Here is a 17,955-nt window from a genome sequence, read left to right as displayed (position 1 = left end):
CAATTGCCAGAGATGGAGATTTGAAACTTTATCTTCCAGAAACTCTCAGTTCCTCCCCCTTTAGTGTAAATGTTGTTTAGATCCAAGATGTCAGGAAGTTTTTGGTACTTTCAAAAGCACGAGAAACTATTTCCATGAGGAACTGGGACAGTGATAATGCCTCTATTTACAACCTTGATTATAAAGTAGTCTTTTCCAGGTCAAACATACTCTCGGTTCTCGTAGTCCTTCTTTATGGCTTTTTTAATGCGATCGATTTCATCTTCTGAACTGTCTTGATCTTCATCTTCCTTCTTCTTCTTCTCCTCACTGTCCACAGGAGCTTTTTCATTTTCTTCGTCGTTTTGTGGTTTGGAGGTGTCCTGCAGCTCCTCCCGTAAGCTGTTGAGTTCCACCAGACCGTCGTGCAGCTGCGTAGCCACCTCCCTGATCTTGCCGGCAAACTCTGACTTTGCCCCTTTCTTGAGTTCTTTGGAGTCTTTGGCCACGAAGTAGATGTCCATACCCACGAAGAGTCCGGCGAGCACGCCTGTAGCCATACTGGCGATCTGGACCGCCCTGGCTGCCGTGCTGCCTGCCACGTTAGCGATCTGCACCACACGCATGATCTCATTGGCGTTGATGAGGATAGCCTTCCCTGCCATGGCGCCGTCCTCATAAAAACTGCTGCTGAGCACGGGGAAGTCTCGGTTGTAGGCGTGGTTCTTCATCTTGATCAGGTCAAACTTGTGCAGGTTTTCGATTCCCTGCTTGATGAACTTCAGGCACTTGTTCAGGTCGACCATCTTCGCCTGGTAGTCCTCCACGATCTTCTCCACCTTTTTACGGTCCATTGAGTTGTTGACCTGGTTCGAGATACCGGCACCCGCTGAGGTCAGACCGCCCGCCGTGGCCACACCCAGACCCACTGCTGTCACAATCAAGGATGTTCCAAAGGTGACAGGGGCCAGAGCGAGACCAGCGATGGTGGCCACGCCTCCGATAGCGCTGGTTGAGCCGCCTGTGATTTGAGCGATTTTCGTGTTCTTGTTGAACTTGTCCAGAGCGTCTGCCATGCTGTTAAGGTCGATGACGTGCATCCACAGACTCTCAGCGCGCTCTGAGAAGAGCTTGTTGAATACACGAATTCCCTTCTGCACCTTATCTGCCGTCACAGCAAAAGCCCTGGGAAGAGAAAGTTCATATGTGTAATTATTCATTGGGGATGAGAACCAGTGTGTAAGATTTAGGGGGATCTATTGGTAGAAATGGAATATAATATTCATAAGGATGTTTTTATTACTGTATAATCCCCTCAAAATGAGAATCATTGTGTTTTCTTTGCTTAGAATGAGCCTGTTGGATCTACTTAGGGAGCAGATCGTCTTCCATGGGGCCTGATGTGTTTTTAGTGCGGCCCAGACCCAACAAACCAAAACACCGGCTCTAGAGAGAGCCTTTCACGGCCAGCGTAGCATCTAGCCATGCAGACAGTGTTGTTGTATTTGTGGTTTTTAAATATCCAGCTTTGGTTCATTTGGTTTGATTATCCAAATAGTGAGTGTTGCTGATTTCTTTTTTCTTGAAGCAAACTTTCATTCATATCCATTGTATTGGGGCGGGGTCAGATTTCTTAAAACTTGGGCACATAAAATACTGACAAGGCGAAGTGAGACAATCTGTTTTTTAATTGATTAGGGTGGACTGAAGATTTATTGGGTGTAGCATTTCAAAACTTCACTTACTTAGCCTCTTCTTTTTCTGTCATGTCGTCATTCTGAGGAGTTTCTTCCCAGCCTGAGGAAGAACGAGGTATGAAAAAATGATTGACAGCTTTCTCATTGTGATACATACATTAATGGACAAAAGTATGTGGACATCTGAATATCTCTTTCTCAAACCATAAGCATTAATCTGCCAATATAACAATATAATATAAGTTTTCTAAAACATTTCATTTCTAAATTTGCTCCCATTCAGCCACAAGGGTGTTAGAGGTCTATGATGGCTGATTTTAGGCTTGAAGGCAGCAAATGAAGTTGTTGGTTGGGGTTGAGGTTGAGGTTGAGGTCAGGGCTTTGTAAAGGCCAGTCAAGTTCTTCCTAACCAAACTGGGAAACCCATTTCTTTATGGATTTGTGTACAGGTGTGTTGACACAGGTGTCCACATACTTTTTCCCTTATAGTGTAAATTCTTAATGAACTAGATAAAAATTAGGCTCTCCACTTTCATAACAAAACAAAAAACTTACCCTCCACTGTGTTCCACCAATCCATAAGATCCTCCACATCCTAAAAGAGACCATGATTGCATGTTTATCATCAGTATACAAACAGTTTCTAATTAATTATTTAAATATGGTGATATATTTTGCTTTGAAACCAACCTGACTGCCTTCAGGCTTTGGGTCAATACGTAAATCTTCCAGCTGGTCAAATAAGGTCTTACTTCCACCTTCATTCTGAGACAAAATAAATAATACAGCTTTAAATTCATACATGAAGACCAAGTTTTTTTTAATTTTCATGTGTGAAACCAGTGTTTTTATACTGTTTATGTTCAAATCAAAAAAGGAGGAAGTGATGGTAAAAGGGAATGTGAGAGTACAGCTCATTTCTTCTGTTTTTACAGAAGTACAAGTGTCCTGTCCTTCCACAGATACGCTGAAAAGGGAAACAGGGAAACAAGTCTGGGCACATTGCAGCCTAATCTCAGCTCATCTTACACGTTAAGGAGAAGCACAAACAGGGGTGTGGAGGTGTGGGGGTGGGATCTGTGTCAAAGACTGCGGGGGGGGGGGGGGGGGGGGAACAACAATGCAGATGCAACATACAGTGTCTCCTGGGAGCTAAGTGGACTCCCAGGAGACAAAATCTGTAAATGACAACAAGACGGTTGTTTTCAGGGAGGAGGGGGAGGAGGACGAAGGGAGGGGTCAGGTGACTGAAAAAGGCTGGAACATAATGAGAAACATATACCGACACAGACTGGGTTGGAGCGAGGTTAAAAATAGCTTTTTAGTTCTAAACTGTGTGTAAGAGAGGAGACTGAAAAAAAAAGGAAGAAACAATATTGAATGATTTCCCGTCCCATTCAGAGAGACGAAGATTACTGAATATTATTTGATCTACCTCTGCGGTGTCCTCCTGTACATTCTTCTGAGCAACTTTGACCTGAAACCAACAAACACACACAGTCAGAGCAGTTATATTATCAACATATATTCAGCTTTTTTATCTGGAGGTAGAAGTGGACTCATTGGTAAAATTAAAATATAATTACAAATGAAAAAAAACTTTGTCTTGAGATCAGCAGCTAAGGAACTAGCTGAGTGATCGGTTTCCAGCAGTAGTTTGAACTTGGCATGCCAGCTATGTTAACTCGACATGGCTTGCCTGCATGTTTTCATAGACAAGCGAGGTGTAACCAGGTGACGAAATAAAGGAAATGTAACAAATATAAAAATGGCAAGGATTCGTCACCAGATCTCTTATCTACTTGAACTAAGGAAGGTTTCGGAGCGCGAGTGAATGAATTCCTGCATGTTTTTTGACATTCTTCGGCTTCGCCCACTCAGGTTAATGTTAACAAAAGGATTATTTCTGCCTTCGGAGGATCGTGGGATCAGTGTCGGCAGTAGGATCTGCTTAACAAAACAGCGTTCAGTGATTGAATGTCATCTTAGATTTCAGATTATATCTTTTTCTTTTGATATTTATGTAACCAGGTACAGCATGTTCTAACAAGGTTGGAAATCTCTTTCGTCAATGGAGCCAAGAGAGAAACTTGAAACAGACAAAGCAATACAAAATGAGTCAAACGGATAAAACAATATTAAAAACATAAAAATAAATTGGTTAGTTTCCCAGGTAACAATGTCATGTCTCATGTTTCCAAACTATGATGCACAAAGGCCCCCAAATGCTATTGATTTCCAAATTAATGGATATTTTTGGGCCAGTACAAGTATTAGAGAGACACTGTGAAGTAAGGCTGTAGAGGAAATTACTAAATTGTTCTCCTAATTGATATGAACTGCCTAATATGCCCTGAGTGCAGTCACACCAGCATTATCCGTATAATTAATTATAATAAGTTGGTGCGTTTGACGTTTTTGTCACACAGGAGGAAACAAAGCTGACCAAGTCACATGTTTGAAGGTTACCTTGACCCGAGGCAAGAAGGGATTGTGCCTCTTCGGTTTCTTAACTTTGGTCTGAAAACAACAAACAGACAGACAGACAGTGTTATTCCAGGAAATAATTATGTTGAACGCTTTAACGTTTCTACAGTAGTAATTGCATTAGAATGAATGCTTTACTGTCATTGTCAAGATTTAGCTAAACATTTAAAATTTAGGAGACAGACCTCCTCTGGTTTGTCGTTGCCCTCCCCCTCTTTCTTTTCCTCTTTGGATTCGTCGTCATCTTTCAGCCCTTCATCATCAGATGGAGCCTGAAGTAAACAATAAACAAATAAATATAAAGTGACATTTTAATTAGAAGCTGCAACACAAGTACAAGAATATGAACTCCTTACGAATTTAAAAAATGTACTTAAAAAGGATAAACACTTATTCAAGAGATAATATATTGATGTACATGAAAAGTAGATTTCAATATGATATATGAAGAGTAAAGTCAAAAACAACAGTAGCCACATACCTCAACTGCAACACGTGGCATGAACGGATTATGATGCTTGTGTTTTTTCACTTTAGTCTGGAAAGAAAATGACACAGAGACAAATCTGTTAGGTGACATGACAAATATTAACATTTAGTGTACTCCCCTTGTCCTAAGGGTATAAAAAATGCTTTTATTAAACTCCAAATTGAATTACCCAAATCTTTTTTGCATGAAGACACAACCGGTTATTCTTTGTGATCTATCTGAGTTTTTCCCTCTTCACAGTGCATTTAATCAGTGCGTTTTTATTACAACACATCTGTCATAATTACTTTATTATTATTACTGCTAAAAGGTAAGTGTAAATATGATTATTTTTAGCATAAAACAGCACTTATGTAGTCGAAGAAAGCTGCAGGAATGTGTATAAAATAGTGTTAAATGCATTTTATGAAGGGAAACAAGTAACAGTCTTGAACTTTTTTTGGCAATATAATGTGCAATATTTTCTTACAAACTGTACAATGACGAACTAAATTATATAACACTAGTCGTCTCCCATTTTTTAACCTTTGCCCCATCTCACAGGGTGTATAAATAACAATAAAGGGGGCCGGTGGGTAGTTATCCTCCTGCAGCTTTAAGCTCTGTAGTCCAGGATGATGACTGGCTTCCTGTCCTCAATCCTCAATCATTGAGCTCATCTTTTTTCTGACGTGTGCTCAGGATGACCGCATTCTTGTTCCACTTTGGGAGGTAAGAATCTAGAGTGGTGGTGGAGGTAAAGGCAAAGAAAAGCTTGGAAAGGCCTCTCTTCCCTCTTGTTGTGAGGAATGCAGAGGATCAGCTCAGAGGAGCTTGTTCAGGCTTGTTTTTTTCTAACTATGTCCATGAGGCCGATCTTCATCTTCAGGCTGAGTTCATACGAGGTGAAGAAATAGTCACACATGATCTACTCGGTTCTTCTCCGGATCTCCACCGGTCAACTTCCATGTGTAGACTTTCATCTTCTTCAAGTGTGGCTGGATTGTTCATCACAGCCTCCAATAACTTGATGCCATATTTTCCTGGCTATGTTGGGCATGTACTGACGGAAAGGGCGGCAACCTTTTGACAAGAGAGATTAATGTCAGTAATTAGTGTCAGTGTCACAGAAAACAATGACATAAATTAATATTACAGCAATACATAATAAACAATATTATAAATCTGAAAATAAAAAATTACCTCTGAATGGAACGAGTTGCGCTTCCACTGTTACTTCAGGCCAAGCGTCGTAGGAGTATGTCAGACGCTCCACTGACTTCTCCCAGGTCTCTCTTATGGCCGCCAGTTTGTCTCTTATAGTCTTGGTTATCAATGGGGAACTGTAGGTCTTGTAGGGCCTGAGATCATCCTTCTGTGTCCATCCTGCTCATTTTATTTTGCTGTTCTTCAACAAAAATGTCTCTTTATCTGAAAATGATGCATCATGCTCTGGGTTGTATCCTTCCTCATCATCATCATCTTCTTTCTCAAACACCTTCTCCTCCTCTTCTAATGAATCTTTGTTCTCTTGTTCCTCCTGGACACCTGAAAAAAATCTGACCTACAACCTGTTGGGCGCCAAAATGTGCTCCCATGGGCTCAACAAAGAGATAACTAGGGGTTCGGTCATCTGCAGAAGCATTCCTCATTAGTAACCCATGCTTTTAAGAAGTTTTGCTTTTGGGGTCTGGGGTCGTAGAGGGGAGAGGCTACACATGCACATTTATAACTGCTGTGTCAAAAATGACCCTAATTTCATCTTTATGCCCTGGTGTGTACAGCTTTCAAGGAAGATGATGTTTCAGTTTTTCTAACATTGGGCTCACTCTAGGAAAAGTCATCAAATTCCAAGTCGAGAGTTTTCTCTGCTGTTAATGTTTGTTGTGTCATTTTTGACCCTCAAGACACAAAGGCCAAGTTGATACTGTTACATAGTGTGGTATAAGATTTCTTTAAAACTTGAAAAGCTGCTTAAGGGGTTTCATATTAGCTGCTCTCATGTGACTAATGAATAAAGTGGTTTCATAAGCCTGACAGTGACAATAGCTCGGAGGTGGCACACATGTTTGCATGGCTCGGGCATGAGAGGGCTGATAAGAGGGAAGCAGGAAGTAGAACAATTAGATCCTGGAAAAAGGAGCTGTTGTTGATACTGTGTGTTTATTTTCACCTGCAGATTCAGGTCACATCGTACAGGTGATGAAGAAATCTGTTGATCTCTATATGAAGATCATTGTAGTGAAAGTTGAAACCAACAGTGAAGGTTATTAGTGGATAGAGTTTGATGAAGAAGAGATAAACTTACAGTTTTGTCCTTGTCTCCTTCTCCACCTTCAGCAGACTCATCTTCTTTGAGGCCTTCATCATCTGATTGGTTCTGCAGCAGATTGAACATATTTTTCAACAAATGTGTGCAGTATGTGCTATGCTAGAGTTTGACTGCTAAAAAGGAAAAAATGTGCAAAGAAAACAACTTTTTTTTCTCTTTAAAATTCTCTCTTTAAGAAATGTTTGACATTTAAAAATAAATACTTTTCTCGGATATGTCCCTCCACAAAAAAATGTAAATTGCCTTCTTAAAATGACAAGTTTCCTCCTACTTCATTGAAAAATACATAATCTATACTACTGGACACAAGAGGTCTTCTACTTGACTCTAAAGTGCACTTTTAGAGAAACTTCCCCTTTCAGTAGAAGAATGTTGAAACAACCTTTCAGTGTCTCACTCTGCACATCACTATTCACAGTGAAAGTAAAACATCTAACTGAAGGAACAAGAAGAAAAACGTGTGTTTGAGTGGAAGAGGACTTCAATAATGAATAATTATTGGTCCTAAGTATCATCAGTCTAGCCTTTCTAGTCTATGTGAAAGTCTGTACCTGATGGTTGTTCTTCTCCTTTTTCAGACCAAGTCTCGCTGCTCGGTTCTGCTCCTAAAAACAAACCAAGACAGTTTCCTAAACCACGAGGGCTCATAGTGCAACAGCTCATCAATACACACACAGATACATTATCATTATTCCCACAACACTGAAAGCTTACTCTACCTCTGCAGGAGTTTCTGCAGGTTTCTTCTGTGTGGAGATCATTTCCTTTTTAACCTGCAGAGGACAAATACAGGAAAGACATTTTGTTCTTAAACTGACAGACTCGATATTTTAAGAAGTGACACCATTGTGAACCTTTTCAGCGTATACAAAAGCATGACGTGACACAACTTCTGACTCTTTTTAAAGCTTTGTTGTTGCTTGTTATGCATGTTACTATTTTAGTTTATATTCTAAGAGATTTATCCAACATCTATGGAGAGTAGAAATATACAGAAAACCAACATGAAGTATCATTTTGTAAATCTCAGAAACTATTCAAACTGTACCTTAATATCTTCAGTTCCTCTTGTTTTCACTTTGTCACATGTCCCGTTCGTCTCCTGTGGAAAAAAGAAACCCTGCAGCTTTAGCGAGAGAATTTCACAGAAGAAGTGTGTAAATATATTCTCACACAGACGACGTGACGACTTCTGACAAACCTCTTCAGCTGCTCTGGCTGGAACGAGCGGCGATTCACTTCTTTCCTTCCTCTCTCGATGGATCATGTTGCTTTTGACCTGACAAGGACAGACACACACACACACACACACACACAACCAGAGTCACACACTGTCCTGCAGCAAGAGGACAAAGGGTCTGACTGTGACCAGGCAGAATTTAAAAGGAGGTGAGGGAATGAATGGAGGATGTGGCAGACGTACAAAAGAGGAGGAGTGTGAAGAGAGAGGGTATTTTTGACAGAAGTTGATCAGCTGTGTGTGTATAAATATGTGCGTGTGTGTGTGTGTGTGTGTGTGTGTGTGTGTGTGTGTGTGTGTTTGTGGTCACTGATGACTCATGAGCTATATGCAAAAAATAGACTGACCGGTTTCGGCTTCTCCTCCGCTTGTTTCTCCGTCTCCTTGAGCGTCTCTGTCTCTTCCGTGTCTTTCTGAACAAACGACATTCAATATTAGCTGCTAAACTGTCTCAATCAAAAACTGATGACTTGTGCAGTGATTTAAGGATCATACCAGGGTGTTTTTGTGCAAGTTTTAGCCTCTCAAAAACAAATAATCTAGTGGGTATGTAAATAGAAGGCAAGTCTGTATCAAAAAAGTTGCAAGGAGCGGATTTATTGTACAGAAATTAATATAAAATAAAAGATTATTCTAATAATAGATTAATTAAAATCAGAAAATCAAAACCAAACCAACATTTTCATGTAAAATAGTTAGTTTTATATGTCTGGTATAATCCTTAAAGTGTGTAATACATCATTACTGCTCACAAAAATGAACAAAACAAATCCCCAGATACAAAGATCACCACCACCAAATCTTCATCAGAGTCTCAGCCACCTAAAATCATCATCATCATCATTGTGAGGACGATCTCACAAACACCTCCACCATCACCAAAGACACTCAAAGCTATAGTTACTTTATTTCCAGAGCGGAAAAGGTTCAGTTTGGACCTGGCTCCCACCGCAGCATTCTGAGATGAAGGGAAACGTCATCAGAGGCTTTTAATAGAAGTTTCAGTTTTATTTTGCTTTGTGAGCCATTTGCTGTATTAGGCTCAGAAGAAAGACTCATTCAGTTTTAATAAAATAGCTTGTTAGCATTGTTAGCCTCTTCTGTTGATACTAAGAGGCAGGTGGATGATCAGCGGCTGCAGAACCTGGAGGAAAACAGAGTCCCCTCTCCACCCCCCACCCCCATCTACTGAAGACTGGCTCTCAGGCAGCCATCAAAGATAAGATGGGAAGTTTAATAAAGAGAGAGAACAGCTAATGTCTCAGTAATGCTGTGAATGCAAACAAACTATTCATTTCCTGGACAGACAAGGAGATTTCACAGATCATCAAGCATGTTATGTACTTTTTGTGATCACTTGCTGTCAGAAACTACGCAGAAACTCCTTGTTTCCATACAAATTAATAGCTAGCTTTATGGTGAACAGTTCAGCTTCGTCTATTCAAAATGTTGGAGAAGCTGATTACATTCACATTCAAAGCTTCCTTGCTGGCTGCAACCTTTACTTGAAAGACTGCAGTTATGAAGAGTACAACAGGAGCAGACATGACCAGACTAGTTAAGGTGGACTGCCTTTGCTTCAGGACACTTTGACATCTGCTGAGAGATAATCCCTTCCCACTGACAGCAACAAACAGACAGGCGGAGTGGATTATGGATTGAAGACCTCAGGATCAACACATGATTTCAGCCTTTTCTGGTGTTAAACTACTTCTGTTGACTGCATGCTTATATTAATATTGATAAAAAGTCAAATCACAGATAACAAGCTCCAAAATGATGGGTTCGAGTGAGTTGTGAACATCAGCACCTCTTCCAAATATCCACTGAGCTACCTTTGACCAAGATAACACATAGTTTGACTGCGTGTGTAACAGCATGATAAGGAAGCAGCAGGAACAGCTAAATTAAATGTAGAGGCTTTTTCCTTCAATGTGGAAAGTTTCTACTGAGAAAAATGAACAGTTTAATATCTTATAAAGCACCTGTTTGTTGCCTGATGGCTTCTCGTTGCTCGCAGGTGTGTCCTCGTCATCTGAGCCGGTCTGCTTCTCATACTGGAGAGAGAAATATAGAGAACATATAACTTAACAAGAAGCTTCCTTTATTTTATTCTACTACTGTAACACTATCAAAATCTTTCTTACCTTGTTTGCAGATCTAAATGGATTCAGCTTCGTCATTGCCTCGGCCAGTTTATTCTAAATATGATAAAAGAAAAAATAGTAAATAATAAATAATAAATAAAGACCAAATACAGAAGTAAAACCTCAAACTAGAAAAACCTTACAAACCTGTTTTTGACCAGGTTCTCCATTGTCCGATGTTTCCTCAGCGTCAGGGTCCGAGCTCTTCTCCTGCAGAAGGAGTAAAATAAAAAGCTGTAGTCATTGTCATCCTATTTCAATATTTGGAGACTTTCCTACAGGTGATATTATTATAATTAAGAGGAGTGTTACCTGTTTGTCAGTGTAAAACGTGCTCTTCATCATCGCACTGAAACCGTTCTGAGATCAGACAAAGACGGGACTGTTACTGACTTTGAGAGGACCTGATGATCATATTTCCACTTTTGCAATTTGTTATTCCAACTAATTCACGACCTGACTACATGGATTGCTTGATTTGACATGAGTCAGCTAGCATTAGAGATCCTTTCATCAAACCTTCACACTCATCAATTTGATTCATTTTGTGATTATAAATCTACTGATGGACAAAAATATTCAAATAATATAAATACATATAAACCATCCCAGCCTCCTTTCCACTTAATAAAATGATCATTGAGCTGATTGTCTAAACATTTTAAACTTACCTGCTTTGATTTGGGCTTCTCTGTGAGACTGTCACTGCTGGCAGAGAGTTCACTGTCCACATTCAAATCATCCTAAAAAACAGAGAAACAGTAAAATATAAAAACCAATACAAAAGAGTTTAATGTTTAATTTCATATTAAAATATCCTCCAGGCTTGCAGAGATGGGGAAAAGAGATTACAGGTTATTTTTTAATAAGAAGGAATTGGGTAAAGATGCTCTTGAATGTTAATAATAATGTCTGTGAGGCAAACACAAGTCTGCAATAATTAATACTTTAATACTTTAAAGTTCAACTTTATTATTCCTTTTTTCATATTTGGATGAGAGAAAAACCAAATAACCAAACAATCAGTAGAAGGCAGCCAATATTAAACTTACTAAAAATGCCAAAATCCACCTGAAATTATCTACCAAAACATTTTCAATCAGGCTCTCTCCCTCTCTTCCCCTGGGATGAGCTTCAATACATACTGAAATAAAAATAAGTCACTTAACCCTCCTCTTGTCCTCGAGTCAAGGAAGGAAGGGAGGAACAAGGAAGGAAGGAACGGAGGGAAGAAGGAAGGATGGAACGGAGGAAGAAGGAAGGAAGGGAGGGAAGAAGGAAGGATGGAACGGAGGAAGAATGAAGGAAAGGAGGGAGGAAGGAGGGGAGGAAGGAGGGGAGGAAGGGAAATAAAGAAGGAAGGGAGGAAGGAAAGGAGGGAGGGAGGAAAGAAGGAAGGAGGGAGGGAGGTAGAAAGGGAAAGAGGAAGGGAGGAAGGTAGGGGGAGGAAAGGAAGGGAGGAAGGAAGGAAAGGAAGGAAAGAAGGGAGGTAAGTAAAGGAAAGAAGGAAGGTAGGAGGGAGGGAGGAAAGAAGGAAGGAAGGAGGGAGGGAGGTAGAAAGGGAAAGAGAGAAGGGAGGAAGGAAGGACAGACGGACGGAAGGAAGGGAGGAAAGATGGAACAGTCAAAACAGACGGGTCAATTTGACCCGGGAGGACGACACAAAGGTTAAATCATGCTTCATTCACGTTTCCAGGAATTATCCATCAAACAGGATTCTTAACTTTTTTGGGCTGAAACTTCACAACATTCATGATCTTGAATCTTACCTGAGATTTGGCTCCTGAGAGCTTTGATTTTTTGAACATACCGCTGAAGATTCCTCCTTTCTCCTGAGAAAATATAATAAAACCAACATTTAAATATTACCACACAGACTGGCTGGTGTGGTTGATGATAATAAGTCAGCTTTAATAAATCTCACCTTCGTGTTGCTGCTCTCAGATAAATTATCAGTGCTGCCTGAGAGTTCGCTGGTTTCAGACAAATCATCCTGAATATGAGAAGTAAAGTATTATCAATAACTTCCTAATAATAATAATATACAGAAACATTGTTTAAACTCTCCATTACTCACCTGAGACTGCGCCCTCGCTCCGACAGGCTTTGGAGATTTTCTAAACATCCCACTGAACATCCCACCTGTCTCCTGCAAAAGAGAGAAAAGTCAAATAAAGAGAAAATTTCCACCGAGTTTAAAAAAAAACAATCCTCTGGTGTTAGTTGTCAGATGAGCAGGCTGTGATTTAGAGCTTCACACAGCAGCCGATACTCCTCTTCTAAATTGCTGATGCGTGCATGTTTACCTCGCCAAACCCGACACACATGAAAACGAGAACAAACACTTCTCAAACTCTCCTTTCATTGAGTTGAGTTCGACATAAACTGCATAAAAACAAGATACAAAGCTGCAGCCATATTCAGCCCAGAGGATGGATGTGATAAAGCTCAGATGGAGGTAAAAAGTAAATATTAAGCATATAAATCAAGCTTATGTAATTTTAGTTACTGAACACATATTGCTTTAGAAAGTTTAACTCACTGATTTATATTGTGTAATCAGGCTGTATAATATAAGACAGTAAATTATATATTTTTATAGGACAAATTCCATCATTTTATTTAGGACTGTTGCAAAGACAAGCTTCATTAATATTAGTAAGGCATCTATTATATTGTTTGATGTACTGTTGTGTAAGGTGACCTTGAGTGCTTTGAAAGGTGCCTTTAAATAAAATGCATTATTATCATTATTATTATTTCCTTAACATTTACAAGCATTATCAATATGTTTATGTGTAATGTTAATGCTCCCTTAGCCTCAGGGTCGTTTTAGCTCTGACCTGTTGTTGTTTTAAAGGAGAGAGGCGTCAATGCAACAGTAAAATCTGATGTAAACACAAAGAGACAGTGAATCTGGGTGTTTTAAAAAACCATACATCAAGACTTAATTAATTATATTAGACAATCAGTGTTTCTATTGGCTGATTGTGTGAATTCACAGTCGTATAGTGTCAAAGGAAGTAAAATGGGAGATTAAGTGATCTGCACCTTTATAGACAGTGAAGAATAAAACAGAATATATTTTGTTTGTATTTGTTTCCATCAGTTTATATTTTGAGATTTTCTTTATATTTGTTATATTTAGTCGCTGCAGATGGAGAAGTGTGACTTTAACGAAGCTCACCTTAGTGTTGTGATTCACAGTCAGATTGTCGGTGCTGTCTGACTTCTCGTTGGGTTCAGACAAATCATCCTGAACAAAAAGAAACAAACGTCCTACTAATTAATTTTCTATATTAATTAATAAACAAAAGGTAAAAAAAAAAAAAAAAAGGTGAGATAAGTAAAATGTGCACAACTCTCACCTGAGACTGTGACCTCGCTCCGAAGGGCTTTGGGGATTTTTTAAATAAACCACTGATCCCTCCTTTCTCCTGTAAAAAAAAAAAAAAAAGTGAAATTAAAACAGTTTGACAAAGTTTGCACACGGGGAAGGATTTTAGTGACGCACCCCTTTCTTTTTTTATGTTGTTTGTACCAATGAAGAATAAACTAAAATCAGTGCTGAGGTATTTGTGAGCTGATGCAGCTGTTAGGCAGACAGGCAGGGATTTAGTGTGTCACACAGCCGTCTATACTCTACGAACTGCTGATGAGTGCAGGTTGGAGCTCGCCCCTCCAAAAACACACAAAAACAAAACAGCAGAGCTCTACACACATCAATCCAGCACTTATATAACACCAGAGTCACCAAGCTGATGTTGTTGGCTAACATTAAGGAAGCACTCAATGTTCCTCTTTAAAATGTCATATTTAAATAAAATGTTTCTACACTTCAGCTCTAAATGTCAACTTCATATCACGATTTAAAAACACCAGCATTAAGAGGAATATCAATGTCATTAATTTATTACTTTTCATTTCTAAAAAGGGATTTCTAATTTGACCCTAACCCTAACCCTACCTGCATAAATCATTTTTCAATTATTCCTCAATTATATATATTATTATATAGGTAGTAACAAGAGTCTGTCCAATCTGACTAACTCATTGGTTTTATTGATTACAATGTTTTTATGAATGGAGGATGTGGCAGATGTACAAAAGAGGAGGAGTGTGAAGAGAGAGGGTAGTTTTGACAGAAGTTGATCAGCTGTTTTCAATTATTTCTCAATTATGTCATTATATAGCTAGTAACAAGAGTCTGAGAAACATTTAAATTATACTGTCAAATGTCTCTGCAGCATTTTATCCATTTATTCTTTCTTTATTTCTACCATCTTTATATGTTTCCTACTATCTAAGGTCATGAGTTATGTTGGTTTTGGGGTCTCTACTGCACTCATTCTCAGTCTTAATCTGGATTATATAGTAATTATTCTACTTTTTGTTCAAGCTGTAATATCTGACTAATGACTCATTGGTTTTATTGATTAAGATGTTTTTAAAAAGCTCTGTGTGTGTGTGTGTGTGTGTGTGTGTGTGTGTGTGTGTGTGTGTGTGTGTGTGTGTGTGTGTGCGTGTGTGTGTGTGTGTGTGTGCGTGTGTGTGTGTGTGTGTTTTGAAAGCTTTTACATTTTAGCCCTTGTGTCGTCCTCCCGGGTCAAATTGACCCCACCTCTTATGACTGTTTTCCTTCCTTCCTTCCTTCCTTCCTTCCTTCCTCTTTCTTTAATTTTTCCTTCCTTCTTCCCCTCCTCCCCTCTTTCTTTGCTCCCTCCTCCTTCCATCCTTCCATCCTTCCTTCCTTCCTTCCTTCCCTCCCTCCTTACTCCTTTCTTTCCTTCCTTCCTTCCTTCCTTCCTTCCCTCCCTCCTTACTCCTTTCCTTCCTTCCTTCCGTCCTCCCTCCTAACTCCTTTCCTTCCCTCCTTCCCTCCTTCCCTCCTTCCCTCCTTCCTTCCCTCCCTTCCTTCTCTCCTTACTTCCTTCCTCTTTTCCTCCTTCCTCCTGTCCTTCCTTCTGTCCTTCCTTGACCTGAGGACAACAGGAGGGTGAAGTTGAGTTCGATGAGACTCACCTTAGTGTTGGCATTCTCAGACAGAGAGTCATTACTGGCTGTGAGCTCGTTCTCCAGAAGATCCTGAAACACACACGACTATCTGTCAGCCTCTTATTGAAATAACACAATACGACACTACGCTGTTCATACATATCGGGCATGTCAGCTGATAACTGTATCAGCCCAGATGAGGACATGCGATGGCAGACTGTGTGTCACCTGTGAAGGTCTCCGAGCATGTCGAGGTTTGGGAGATCGTTTCAGTATCCCGCCCAGCCCACCTGATTTATCCTGAAGAGGAAAAAGTGGAGATGAAGGTTTAGTTTCTAACTTCTAACCTCTGTGTAAAATATTACCGAGCAGAAAGTGAACTCACCTTTGATGATTTGTTGTTTTCGGTTAAGTTGTCATTACTGGCAGACACATCTGGACTCTGGATTGAGATCGAGGCCTAAAATCAGATCGATTATTATTAAAATCATTAATATTGGAGACACTTAAATTTAATTTTGGGGACAGGCCCGACACATATTGTAGGTTGAACGTTAATATTGAGGAAACCAGAATAACAACAATAAATGCACTAATTGACAATTTTCACCAGTTTTCTCCTTTGATAAAGAAAGGGAACTTCTCACACATTTATGTTGCTTAGTTAAGTTTTTGTTCAAATTTAGCAAAATTACATATACATGCATATTACAAATGGGACTGCAATACATTATTATTTTCATTTTTTGAAATTTAAAATAAACAAACTTCATAGATACACTTTATAGATTATGAATATGAACATCTTTTTAAGAGAAAGAATATTTTGTTGTCTTATGTAAGGAAGTGCATAATGAAAATGACAATAAAGGAATCTTGAATCAAAACCTATTAATTTCATTTATATTATACAATGTCAGAAATTTTGAATATTATCTGATTAAAAATGTAAAGAAAAGTGGCAGGTACCCACATTTGAGAAGCAGGAGCCACTTTTGCATTTTTCTTTGATAAATTACATTAACAATCAATCAAAACTGTCAAAATAGATGTTTAATTTTCTGTCAATCAGCTTATCATTTCAGCTCTAGTTAAATATCAGTATGATTTTTAAAAATAAGGAGTTACATGTACCACACAGCGAGTTCACTTAAGGTCACTACAAACCTGTTGTTGGCCCTCTTTAGCAGATTTGGCTGGCTTCTTAAACATTCCTTTAATTACGCCTCCAATGTCCTGAAACATAAATATATCAACATGGATATCACAGGTAAGGTGAAACAGGAAGTACACGGATCTCCTTACTCCTGACTCCTGACGCTCACCTTTGTGCTGCTGATGTCAGTCAGGCTGTCGTTGCTCTTTGAAAGTTCACTGCTGGTTGATATATTGTCCTGTAATGTCAACAAATATATATGTGTTTATCAAAATTTTAAAGATAACAAACAGCTAAAATATTAGTATTCGTTATACAATAATGGGCTTTTCATGACAGATAAGACGAGTGTTAAAGCTGATTCATGAAGTTCTTATGTAAGGTCTGTATGTTACCTTTGCTTGGACTGATGGTTCTGCAGATTTGGAGGATTTCTTGAACATGCCACCAAATAAAGCAGCTTTTTGCTAAATCAGGAGTACAAAAACAGAATATTAAATATATAAAAACTAACATTTTGGTGCGTCTGAAACAATAAACTCCACTGAGTGAGTAACAATGGGTGAAAGCTGCTAGTTGACTGTCATGACCTGCCATGAGTCAGCAGGTTAAATCTGTCTCACTGATCATTTAACGTGAATGTCTGCTGTTTTATTTTCTAGATCAGATCTCACAGTCTGGCTTCTCGTCCACATTTCACGTCTGAGCTTGAAGCTAGTTTCATGTCTGGACTTGAATTCTCAATGAGACTAAATTTAGAGTGATTGTTTTGTTTCTATCTCTGTGAAAAACTGATATATTCTGATTTGTAGACAGGAAGCTGCATTTGGACAGTCAGTCACGCCCTCTTCACTGACTTGTTTTCTTTCTTTTTCTTTTGAAAACAGTATAATGTCAGCACACTGGAGTATATCTACCAAGGCCGTTTTATTATTGACTAAAAGGCGTTATGTCATCAGGCAAAAGGCCAACAAGTCAAAGGATAAGACGGTGCTGAGTTAGTTACATCATGCCATTGTAATCACAGACACAACATCTGGAAACAATCAACACCTGAACAAGAACAGCTCTTTATCAAAGCCTGAAGAAACATTAAATAAAAGTCACAGTTATGAAAGAAGTCACAATGCAAAGTGTAAAAGTTTTGCAAAAATCTTAAAATAACATTTAAAAAAGGACCAAATAGACCAAAGATTAAGAGGACAACATTTAAATACTAGTTCAAAGACAAAAAAGGGAGGTGGTTTAATGTGCTGATGTTTGTCTTTGTTATACATTATAATAAACAGAATATATTTGGTTTTTGGACCTTTATCATTATTCCACTTTTTTTGTGATTTTATGGACTAAATGATTAATAGTTACTCTAGAGTCATTAGTTGGGACCAGCACTGTAGCTACAGTATCTATAGACATTAAAAAATAAGTTTAAGACCTTCATTATTTCAGTTGT

The 17,955-nt window shown here is 38.9% G+C and overlaps 1 protein-coding gene and 1 long non-coding RNA gene across 2 annotated transcripts; both read right to left on the bottom strand.

The window, feature by feature from the left end:
- Positions 1–200: 200 nt before the first annotated feature.
- Positions 201–2,665, bottom strand: apol1 (apolipoprotein L, 1). The gene is made up of 4 exons (XM_053330201.1): positions 2,367–2,665; positions 2,232–2,271; positions 1,725–1,776; positions 201–1,164 (listed from the first exon to the last, which is right to left on the bottom strand). The coding sequence occupies exons 1-4, from the start codon at positions 2,592–2,594 to the stop codon at positions 201–203; spliced, it is 1,284 nt and encodes a 427-aa protein (XP_053186176.1). The 5' UTR covers positions 2,595–2,665.
- Positions 2,666–7,515: 4,850 nt separating this feature from the next.
- Positions 7,516–8,045, bottom strand: LOC128368568 (uncharacterized). The gene is made up of 3 exons (XR_008321973.1): positions 8,013–8,045; positions 7,684–7,737; positions 7,516–7,569 (listed from the first exon to the last, which is right to left on the bottom strand). It is a non-coding gene; the product is annotated as an uncharacterized LOC128368568 (long non-coding RNA).
- Positions 8,046–17,955: the final 9,910 nt, after the last annotated feature.

Source organism: Scomber japonicus, chromosome 12, assembly GCF_027409825.1.
Source record: "Scomber japonicus isolate fScoJap1 chromosome 12, fScoJap1.pri, whole genome shotgun sequence".
Classification (NCBI taxonomy): domain Eukaryota; kingdom Metazoa; phylum Chordata; class Actinopteri; order Scombriformes; family Scombridae; genus Scomber; species Scomber japonicus.
Note: the sequence above shows the minus strand (reverse complement) of the source record. Positions and strands in the feature narration are given on the sequence as shown.